Consider the following 11,846-nt stretch of genomic DNA (forward strand, 5'->3'; position numbering starts at 1 on the left):
GGGAAAGAGAAGTAATACTTCAACCCATTTGAATTCTAGACACTCCAGATTCTTAAAAAAGTCATGTTTGCTTTGAATAGACCGTAAAGTACAGGCACCTAGAGGTCATGTCTGCTTATGGAGAGCCCTGTGCCCAGTGTCTGCACTCTGTAAGCTCTCAGAAAACGTGTTGAATGAATTTGAAAGTCAGAGCTTTAGAATTGGGAAGAATCTTGGGAGTTACATATTCGAACTTTGTTTTAACAAAGGGGAAACTGAAGCTCAGGGTTGTCTTGCCTGAATTCAGAGAGTTCATGATGGTAATCAAACCAGAAGTCAAGTTCTTTTATGAGAGTCTGCTGTGTGACAGAAGTAATCATGTTAAAGTAAACCTAAGACCTTCAATTTGCTTTTAAAATGATCACTATGCCATATGTGGTTGTGTACATGTATAGGCATGTGTGTGTTTATATACGTGTATATAGTTAGATGTTTTTTCCATGAGTATGTTATGCCCATTTTATTGATGATATAAGTGGAGAGATTGGATTTGAAAATGCACTTTACGGAAAACCTCTAGGTTCTTTCTGTGCTGTCAACTTCTCTTTTTTCCATTCTGCCCTGCACTCTTCTTTGGTCAACTTAAGTCTGTCTCTTTCCTAAATGGATTGAATGGGAAGCAGAGGGTGGGCAATGTCCAAACGGGCCAATAGGAAATGTCTCTTAGTGAAACAGAGCTTGCACTAATCTCATCTCATTGGAATCTTAATAACTGTAAAACAGAGTAAATGGCTTTTCTCCAGAGTCATGTCAGATTTTCTTTGGAATCACTGCCTGCCTCTCTCAGGTAAGCATAGTACAATTAGTCTTGTGTTATTTACACATAACAGTTCTGAATTTTTTTATGATGTATTTGTAAACCAGTGTTATTTACTAAACTGCATATTCAGTATGACCTTATGAAACACTTAAAATGATTTAAATATTCATACTTAGTCTTAAGATTTAGAGCTTTAATGGGTGAAAGTGGTCTTTCTAAAGGATTACAAAGATTTAAAACTTGAATATGAAAACATAGTAAAAATGAAATTAAAAGATGACAAGGAAAATTCATTCAGAAATAAAGGCAGAGAATTTTATTAATAAATAAGGGGCTCATGCAGATCAATAATAGAAAAAAATAAGACCTCAGTAAATAAGGCAGAAAAATGAATTTACAACTTTCTATAAAGAGGAATTACAAATAAGTATAACAAAACATTTGATACACTTTATAAACAAAGACGTGAACTTCTTGATAGCGCTGAGATAAGATTTTCTGCTTATCAAGTTTGTAGCAGTATATTCGGTGCTGGCGGAGCTGCAGACAAGCTCCCCTCCGCCAGCAGGAGTGCAGTTCAGCGCAGCGGGTTTTCTAGAAAAGTTGAGCCAGGCCAGAGCCCTAAAATACTCTTTCTGCTTCCCGTGCAGCTCTTGTGTTGAGAAGTTTATCCCAAATTGATAGAAATGAGGGCAGATTGGTGCATAAAGGTGTTCAGCGCAGCTTTATTTATAAGAGGGTAAATTTGGAAACAGATGATCCACGATTTGGAAATGTTTAAGAAACCTGTTCTATACACTTACATACTAATCTAGCTATGGTGCCAGTTGTGAATTTTGTTTTATGAATATATGTAAAGACGTGGGGAACGTCTTAACTGGGGAAGAAGCAGGATATAACAGTTATGTACAGTATTACATCAACCAAATATAATATATAGGAAATATCTGTAAAAGGGACCAAAATGTTAACGGCAATGAATTCTGGGTAGTGTGAGAAGTGAATGTTTAATATTGTTTTATGGTATTCTGTCCTCTCAACCCCCTAGGTAAAAAACCCTCGAACAGTAAACAATTATTATGAAAAATCAGCTTGGTGTTGTTTAAACTCACTTTTTAGGTTACATGGAACAGTGAGTAGCCATTGGGCAGGAGGAAGCACAGTTGGGAGGGCTCCCATTTTCTCTGACCTCAGTAGGCCTCATCCCTGTCTGTAGTGCTTAAGGTGATAGTTTTGAGAAGGCGTTTAGTCTTCCATCTCTGTGGAAGCCTTTGAGAAAGGGATGTATCAAGGATATTAGGTGAGACGAAAAGGAATTTGATTATAATCTTGCCTTTTTCTTACACCTTTGTAGTAGAGGATTATGGAACCAGGTAATATTAGCTTAATATTGTTAGATTGTCGGCCATACTCAGCTTTTCATTCAAACGGTATCACCATGATCCCTTCTCTGTCCAAGCAATAAGTAAAATGAATTTTGTCATTGTGTTTTTATGTCTCGTAAATTCTGAAAGTGCTTTAAAATGATAAAATCCTCTCTTTTTGTTTTTGCTACATTGATTTAATAGAGATCCTTGAAAAGTTGGCTTTTTTTCCCCTTAAGAACCAGAATTTTGTTGGTATTTGTATTTTTCAGCATTTTTCACATCTTTGCTATAAATGTATATTTGCATGATGACCTTTAAAGTTGGCTAAAATGAAAATCTTCTCATGATGGGTACTGTGGTTACATGTAATTTTTATTGTTTATACTCCTCTGTATGTTCCAAATGTACAATAAATATCAGAAAAGTTTTTAAAATGAAAATATTTTATTTCTCCTTATGCATAAACACAATGTACTGTGGCTAAAATGTAAACTTTGCATTTAATTATATTTGTATGGATTGGATTTCTGGGTTCATGATTCAGAGCCCGCTATCCAGAGAGAGAGGAAGAAGCCGGGGCAGGGAGTCCTGTGGGTATTTTCTGGGATCAGGGTCATAGTGACGTGGTACTTAGCGGACCTGACTTGGGAAATATAAAAGAACATGAAGAGCATGTGAATTTAAAACAGGGGTTAAAATTAGGGGTTAGACATGTTTAAATGCTAACTGTGAGTTTAGCACTGGAGAGCCTTTCAGTCTTGGAGAGAAACAGAACCGAGATTACATTTCACAAAGGTTCTGGCATATGTAATAGGTAATTATGCAGTACACTTAACATCTGCGGTTTTAGTGCGCACGGCACACATGCAGGATGTGCTAAATCAGGGGCATGGGTGTTGGGTGTGAGTTTAGAGAAGGTGGCGCTGGTGTAGACTGTGGGGTCAGGAAAGCCTTGGTGGAGGCGGCAAGATGTGGGGGGCCTGAGACGACGGGCAGAACTGGCACAGAGCCGGATGGGGGCAGAGGCTCGTGCGAGGGGACCGGCCTCAGGACAGGCCGTGTGGCCGGGCGCACGGAAGGAGAACGAGCGCGCAGGCAGGCAGCGACTGCGGGAAACTCGATGACGTAGCCGCCGTTCCGTTCTTCTTGTATATTTAATCTTGGATTGCAGACGCAGGCATTGGCATTAGAGCATGTGGAAAACACAGGAGAAAAGCAAGCAAATAAATATCATTTGCCGTCTTGTAGGTGGAACTGGTCTGGGAGCTCTAAGCAGGACAGAGGGCAGGGTAAGGATGGGAATGTGGACAGGAGGGCCAGTCACAGTCTGTAGACTTGAGATGAGGATTTGGACCCAGGTTAGCAACGTGTAGAAGACGACGGTGTGGGTCTAAGGAACGGATGGGAATCGGAAGGTCTTGGTGACTTGGGGATGCTGTGCAAAGGGAGGAGCCGGTGCTCACAGGGGGCCTCTTCGTGCAGAGCCTGTGGTGGCTGATCCACAGGGGGCCACTAGGCAGATGACTTCCTTTTCCAAAGTAGGAACATTGCCGGACGTGGGAAACAGAGAGGACTCTGGCTTCTGAGGGAAGATGAAGACGTCGGACTGAAGCCCCTCGCTGTCCGAGTGTCGGGCCTGGGAGATGCAGCGTGAGGGGCTGAGAGCTACTGCTTTGTTGCAGAGCGGCTAGAGAGGGGAGCAGGTAGTCAGGAATAGAGCCTTGCGTAATGTGTGGGGTTATGGGGAGATCCGGGGAGAAAGGGGACCTGGAAGTAAAGGTGGTGCCGGAGGAGGGGTGTTATGCTTAGGGGCCGAAGTCAGACGTAGTGGTTGGTTTTATTGCGGGGACGGAGCAGGGCCCCAGGGAGCAGTGCGGAGCGACAATTGGTGCCCCTCCGCGCTGCTCGGTGACCCGGGAGCGGGAAGACAGCAGCCAGCGCGGGGCTCTGTGGCTGGCACACAGGCTTAGGGGTCTAGGTGGACCTCAGGTTCTGGGCAGAGGAGCTACAGGTGAGGTCAGTGCAGGAGAACGGGGACCCCGTGAAGGAAGCAGGGGGCGTGCGGGCATCTGGGAAGCAGCCCGGCTGCAGGCTTTTCTCCGGGTGGGGAGCGGCTGGGGCTGGAGTGGACCAAGGCGGACGCAGGAAGTGCTCTGGCAGAATTTTATAGCCTTTTTATAGCCTTTTAAGCACATTCGTTAGGAATAACAGAGTCGGTATGATCTTTATGGGTCAGTTACTACACTTATTCTCACAGTTCACCACTCGTGATGGTGAAAAGAAAGCTCTGCTTTATTTGAATAAAGATCATTCAGCTAAGACTGGGGAAGGCTTTACTTGATACTAGTTCATACGAAGAAGCCCTGGTTCAGAAAAGTGCACTGGGGACACTAGTATTTTGTGGTTGCTAAAAAATGTGAATTCAGTTGTGAGACATACTAACAAACGTATGTTCAGTGTGCAGCTAAAGGACTTCGGTTCACCAAATACGTGAGGATGCTTTGTGACAGGAACAACGCCCAGGGGTGCGGATAAATGAGGATACAGTTCCCCCCCTCGGGTGAGGGCACAGTCCAGAAGGGGAATGTCACATACGTGGAGATGAAGCGGGTGCAGGGTGTGGGAGCAGTACCAGGAGGGGTGATCATGACAGTTAACCTGCACCTAGTAGGCCTCTGGAGCACCTGCACATGCACACGTGCACACGGCAGGCAGGCAGGGCTCCAGCACTGTGAAAGGACTGTTTGCTTGGTGGTTCTCAGTGACCTTCTGTCTTTTCCCGTCAGGGTGTTGATACAAGCTGGAGCTCTTTGTTGGAGTCTTCCAGAGCTCTCCAGGGAGAGGTAGGGAAGGGAGCTTGTGCCAGCAGAAGTTGGGAAGCACAGACATCACCTGCCTTCTTCTGAGCCGGTATTGATGCAGGCTGAGGCCTCTGTTGTAATGTGCTGGGTAGGTCGCGGGGACAGGTCACGAGTCTGATGGAGAGCCTGGCCGGGGTCCTCATTTAAATCTGGAGGACTAAAAAGATCAAAGCCCTTTCCATTCTGTATCTCAATCAACAAATATTTCTTGACTGCCTACCCATGTGCCTGGCACTGTACTAGGTCCTGTCGAAGGTACCAAAGTGGAGGACGTGATTCTCACCTAAGGCTCCAGTCGGTAGGATGGTAGCTCGCAAGCAAGACGGGACGAGGAGAGCTTGTGGGGCTGCAGGCCAGGAGTGTCTGGCGGGGAGACCTGGAGAAGGAGGGCGCCCCCGGGCCACAGAGGGAAGCCCTTCCTCGAGGGGTGCGGGTGGAGGTGTGGCCTCTGCTTGGGACAGAGGTGCGCATTCAGAAGGGGCAGCTTGCTGTGGGAGTGCAGGGGCCGTGGGCTCTGAGCCAAGGCTAGGGGCGGGGCACAGAGGCAGGGAGAGCAGCTCAGGTGAGGGGCCGCAGGTCAGAGCGCAGGTGTGGCAGCAGCTGGGAGCAGGACCAGGGCTGAGGCACACACAGATCAGGAAGGCCCGAGACACCGCCTGGAAACTTGCAGATCTCAGCCATAAGGTGTTGAGGAGACATCCAGGCTTTCTTAGCTGAGACTGTAGACTTGCAGTTTAGGAAGATTACTTTTTTAAAAAAAAGAAAAGCACTTTTCCCCAGTTATAAAATTAATGCTCTTGAGAATTTGGAAAATACAGAAAAGTATAAAAATTAAAATGTCCCCATAATCCTGTCACCACTAGGTAACTATCATTAACATTTTGGTGTGGAAAGAGCATTCTAGTTATGCTGATACAGATCATTGAATGAGCTGGTTCGCGCGCTCAGTCATTTAACCCAAACGTACGCCGATGAAGAATCTGGTTCTCAGAGGCTTTCTGAGTTGCTCTTAGCTGGAGTTTGGAGGCCCTGTGTCCATTCCAGGCCTCCCTGCTTCCCGATGTGATGTTCTTTCCACAGCAACTTCCTGTGCCCTGTTGAGACCCGGGCCAGGATCCAGGCCAGCAGGGTACAGGACTAAAGTTACTTCAGTCAGTGAAGTAAAAATAATACCTAACTGATGGGTGGCCAGTCTTTGTGATAAAGGCATATCTAGATTATGGGTTTTCCTTCATTTTAAATAAAGATTATATAATGATTCATTAGAGTAATCTGTATTACCTTGTAATTAAATCTCACCTCCAAAGGCTGCAGGATGTAAATGTTTTTGTGAAAGTCTCTAAGAAAAATAACATCTTCTGATCCAGTATCCTGAAATGTGACACTGACTTACTAAATTAAAGAGAGAGAAGATAATGATTTTTAACGTGATTTTATAAAATTAGTGTGTTCTTGTTAGTATTCACAGAGTAGTATGGAATGCAAAATAATTTCTAGGAATATTTGTGAAATGGATGAGAGTAGCTATAGAATGTTAGATTTTTGGCCGGCTGAATAATGGCAGTTAACAAGGAAAAAACATGCTATTTGTCAACACTTTAAAAAAATTAACTTGAGACAAAGTTCAGAAGTCTTAACCATAATTCACAGTTTATAAGTTATCTAGAAAAAAATGGACTTAGAGGATTATCTTAGGATTAACACCTTTATTTTTCTTAAATGTTTCTTTTGTCTTTGAGACACTAAAATTTATTTTTTAGTAATTACGTTTGGTAGTAACCACCCTTAGAGAAGCAGTCTAGAGCAGTGGGAAAATACAGCTTGGAGCCGGGTCTGGGTTTCCAGTTACTAGCTGTCATTTCTGTGAGTGTGCACCCCACCACCGGGTCACGGGGACTAGGGGTGGACGCGGAGCCCTTGGCACAGTTCCTGGCACATAGGAGGCAGGCAATAAATGGTAGCTGGTCGGTTGTTGTAGTGAAACCTGTTGTACCACGTGAGCCGTTACATCTGGAGTCTCCACTTCATCGCTCAGCAAGCATAAGAATTGTTCCTTTTATGCTTGCCTTATTTTCTGTGTGTTTGATACTTACGTTTTCCCCTGAGCTTACGCACCACTGTATTTTTACCTTTTATTTTATCCATTTCATAATTAGTATTTGTTATCCATTGATTATTAAGGAGTTCCTTAAATATGATTTTGATACTATTGTATGTGAACGTTTAAAAAAATGACACAGGTGGAAGATGGAGTGGTGTACTAGTTCTTTTTCCTATCATTTCTGTTATAGAACGAAATAATCCTCCATTCAATCTCTGGAGTGTGGATATAAGTATTTTTCAATTTACTTGGTGACAAGGCAAAAAAAGTGACGATTATAAAACTCACGATAGGAGTAAAAGTTTTTATTATAACAAGCAAATAGCTAGAGGCTCATCTGTTTTTCCCACTAATACCCTTAGGTTAATTTCATTCAGTAAGGGAGAAAGTAGATAAAGCAAAATTTTTATGATGTCACAGTGTATTTTAATCATAAAGTGAGCAAGTAGGTAAGCAGAGGTGGAGCCTCCTGATGAAAGCTTGCTTTCTGGTTCCTGCCAGGTGTCCCCTGAGGACAGAAGCGCCCTGTGGGCTATGCTCACCTTCCATGGCGGGGGCTGCCAGCTGACTCTCGACAAGAAGTGCACGCACCTGGTTGTTCCAGAACCAAAGGGGGTAAGTGTCCCATGTACGTTCTCCTTTTGAATGTCATTTAAGTATTCCCAGTAATCAGATATCTTCTTTGAACTTCGTTTAAATTAACTGGATTCCGTTTTACAAAAGCTGATAACATTCGTTTATATTATTTATACACAGCTTCATTCCACAAACGATGTGAGATGATTATAAATTTTGTTTTGAGCCAGATGTGACTTTTAAAGACAAAGAAATTTGGGTTTATTTCATGTTGAAAATAGGACAGTTTTTTGAATCTCTAAGAGTTTCCTTTCACGTCCACTGAAACTTCAGTTCATTTTTGTGAAAATACATATTAGTCCTCTTCACAATTTTTTTAAAAGGCTTGTACTGAGGATAATTATAAGCATGCATTTGGTGAAGTTCTTAGTGTACTGTCCTTCTTAATAACCTGGAATATTTAAAACTGCGTTTATCTCCTTAAGCACGGGGCTCTTCTCTCTAAGCACTGGAGGGCCGTAGGGCTCTGGGGGTCCCAGGTGGGGTCCCAGGTCACCAGCATCAGCCTCCCGGGACTTGTTAGAACCGCAGTCTGTCCAGCCCGCCCCAGACCTAGTAAATCAGAACCTGACAGGGAAGGGGGAGCCCGGGGAGCCTGAGGCACATGAAGTTTGAGAATGACCGTTGTGTGGAAATCAAGCTTTTTTCCCTCCATGAACAATTATTTATAAGTTTGAGAATTAAGTCTATTTATAGTAGGGAAAGCCTTTTGACTAGCTAGTGTTTCCACGTGTCAGTCATTACCTCCTTTTTTTGTTGCCTTCAGTCTGAGTTAGCACTGTGTATGTTTCGCCCGAGTGCCACTGACTCACAGGAGGGGTGGGAGGCGTGTGGCCGGGCCTGGGCACAGGGGGTGTGGAAGGCTGACGCCCCCCCCTGCCAAGAGGGTCCCTTTCTAGGGCGTCTGGAGCAGAGGTGGCCCATAAATGCATGCTGTTCATGTTCATTTCCCGACAAGAAAATAACCTGTTAGCCCCATGAGTTTGCTTGTAACCTAGTAAGCTGCACAGTCCAAGGGGAGACTCTGAAAATTTGAGGTGAGTCTTAAAATCTACTTGAGTAAAAAAATTATATTTTACATAACAATTGAAGATAAGTAGTATGCTTTGGTTGAATAGTGTAGGGTTTCTTTTTATATCAGTATTCATTTATGGCTAAAAATAAGTCATTTGATTTTAGGTAGCTAGTTTAAGGGGAATGAAGTCTTTATAACTTTTAAAGCTATGAGAATACTTTTGAAGAGTCAGATTATAATTTGAGGCAGCATCTGAATAGAGTGGATTTGTCAAACAGACTAGCTGACTACACACAAAATAAATGGCATGTTTAAAACAAATTCTTGTTTTTGCATTTTTTGATAAAGTTATGGAGAAAACATATAAATGGCATGATGAAACTATCCTTTGTATTCTTGAGTTTTTAAAATGTTTTAAATTGAGAAGAATGAAGGAATTTCATAACAATCAATAGAAAAACCAAGTAGGTTGATTAGTCTCAGGAGGAGGGAGCTGGTTTCTGGGTGTAAACACTTCACCCCCGCTGAAGGCTGAGGGTGGGGCTGGGGAGAGACCCTGGGATCCTCCAGCCCGGCCCCCTGCCAACAGCAGGAAGTGGATTTAAGTGTAGGGCCCCAATGATGTGTTTTCCGGAGAATTGCTGTTATCCGAGGCTTTAGAGCAGGTGGGTCAGACTCTGTCGGTTAACCGAGCCGTGTTTCCAAACTTGTTTATTTTAAAAGCCGTTTTATCATGTAACTCCTCGTTTAAGATGCCCTGCTCATCTCCCTTTCCCTCTGGCGTTCCTTCCTTTCCGCCCTCTACCCCGCAGGAGCGCCCTCTGCCTGCCTGTCAGCGCCCCTGCCCAGTGCCCCCAGCTCACAGCTCCCACCAGACCTTGCCAGACCCTGCCGGACCCTGCCGTCCAGCGAGGCCTCCCTGCCCTATGCCCACGGGACTTCGTGCTGGGTTTCTGTTATATTTCTGTTGTGCATGTTTAACTTCCGTCCAGAACTAAGTCAGAATCCTTGCTAGGTCAGAGAATTGTTGTGGCCTTTGTATCTTAGGTAGAATGAGCTCGATAAACACCCACCCACCTGACTGAGGAGCGTCCCTGCACTCCCAGGACTGCCTGTGGCCCTGAAGGTGCCCCGTCCTCAGGGACACTTTGCACAGAGCGGCAGTCAGTGGCAACCAGATTGGACGGCAGGCCGCCTAGCGTTCCTGAGAGTCTCTGCGTTCCTGAGAGTCTCTCTTAGGATTCCTAGCTGTGCGTAGCGTTACCTAAAGTTGCCTTTGTAAAAGCTAATTCGGCAGACCTGAGGCTGACCTAAGACCATTGACACACGGTTCGTTGCATTGCGTGTTCTCTGTCTCCTCTGCGAAAAGTGGCAACAACAGGAGCTGTGTCCCTCTCCTAAAGTTCTTGCTTCGAATGCGTACTTCTAGGAAATCTGATAAAACCCGCGGTTTTGTTTCCGTGTGTGTTTGTGCTTCGCCCGCAGGAGAAATATGAATGTGCTTTAAAGAGAGCAAGCATTAAAATCGTGACGCCCGACTGGGTCCTGGATTGCATATCTGAGAAGACTAAGAAGGACGAAGCCCTTTACCATCCTCGCCTCATCGTTTATGAGGAGGAAGAGGAGGAGGAGCACGAGGAACCGGAGTCCCCGGAGGAGGCCAGCGCGGGGGAGAGGTCCAGCCCCGCCAGCTCTCAGGACGGCTCCCCCTCGGGCGGCCAGCAGCTCTCACCCAAGTCGAACGCTGAAAAATCCAAAGGGGAGTTGATGTTTGACGATTCTTCAGATTCGTCACCTGAGAAACAGGAGAGGAATTTAAACTGGACCCCCGCGGAGGCCCCGCACTTAGCGGCAGCGAAGCGCAGGCTGCCTCCTGGCCAGGAGCCCGGGTTAATTAACTTGTGTGCCAACGTGCCGCCCGTCCCAGGGAACGTCCTGCCCCCCGAGGTCCGCGGTAACTTAATGGCTTCAGGACAAAGCCTCCAGAGTTCCGAAAGGTCAGAGATGATAGCCGCTTGGAGTCCAGCTGTGCGGACGTTGCGAAATATCACTAATAATGCTGACATTCAGCAGATCAGCCGGCCGGCCAACGTAGCACATGTAAGTCACTCTTTAAAAAACAAAGATTTAAATACTGGATTTTACAGCCTTTTCAGATATTTATTTTATTGTCTTCTGCTGCTTCAGGACAAGTAACTTACAAGCAGTATTTATTTGCCTGAGAGCATGTCCCATTGTCTTTATCCGTGCATACGTACACGTGTACGCATTTCAGTGTCATAAATGCCGTGTACGAGAGGGTGACGGCGGGCACGTAGTTGGAGGCCTGACTCTGCTGAGTTGGCACCAGGACGCCAGTGGCGGCGCTGTCCCCGGAAACGGCTTCCACGCTTGCTCAGTTTCATTAGCGGTGGCAGCAAAGAGAAGCCTGCAGGCTGCCAGCTGTTCCTCGTTTGCTTATACCGAACTTCACGGTAGACAAATAGCACAACATAAATTAATTCACTCGTTGACGGAGCCTTAATTTTAATTCACAGTTTTGTGATTGGAGCCTTTAGGTACAGGATGGACCTTGAAAGGTTTCGTAAACGTTTTTCACGTGAAGACGGAGAGGAAGTCGTCCGGGTGGTGTGGGCCCGTCTGCGTATCTGGGGCCCCGGAGGCAAGATGGTGAATGAGACAGACGGGCCCCGGGCCCTCCTTGCAGGTGGAGCAGGCCGACAGTCAGCATAGGTGTTCGGAAGGTAGTAATACGGGGTCGTGTACTATGAGGGCCGCTGGGGGAGGAGGCCCCTTAAGTTAAGCGGAGACTCAACGGCAGGCGGCCCTGGGCAGAACTGAGGGCAGAGTTGCGGGTGAAGGGGCAGCGTCTGTGAAGACCCCGGAGTAGGCGTGACCTTGCTGTGTTCCAGGGCAGCGGTCCCCAACCTTTCTGGCACCAGGGACCGGTTTTTGCAGGCGGACGGGGGTGGGGAGGGATGGTGCAGACAGTGACGCAGGCGACGACGGGCAGCGGCAGGTGAAGCTTTGCCGCCCGCCTGCCACTCACCTCCTGCTGTGCGGCCCG

General features: G+C 45.9%; 1 protein-coding gene across 1 annotated transcript in view; it reads left to right on the top strand.

Annotated features, from left to right (window-relative positions):
* PAXIP1 (PAX interacting protein 1) overlaps positions 1–11,846 on the top strand; it is a 46,461-nt gene that overhangs the window by 8,924 nt on the left and 25,691 nt on the right. Inside the window, exons 4-6 of the mRNA XM_007457183.1 lie at positions 763–826; positions 7,630–7,743; positions 10,265–10,879. Of these exons, the coding sequence (XP_007457245.1) occupies positions 763–826; positions 7,630–7,743; positions 10,265–10,879 (793 nt within the window). The remainder of the gene's footprint in view (positions 1–762; positions 827–7,629; positions 7,744–10,264; positions 10,880–11,846) is intronic.

Source organism: Lipotes vexillifer, unplaced genomic scaffold (assembly GCF_000442215.2).
Source record: "Lipotes vexillifer unplaced genomic scaffold, Lipotes_vexillifer_v1.1 scaffold944, whole genome shotgun sequence".
Taxonomy (NCBI): Eukaryota; Metazoa; Chordata; class Mammalia; order Artiodactyla; family Lipotidae; genus Lipotes; species Lipotes vexillifer.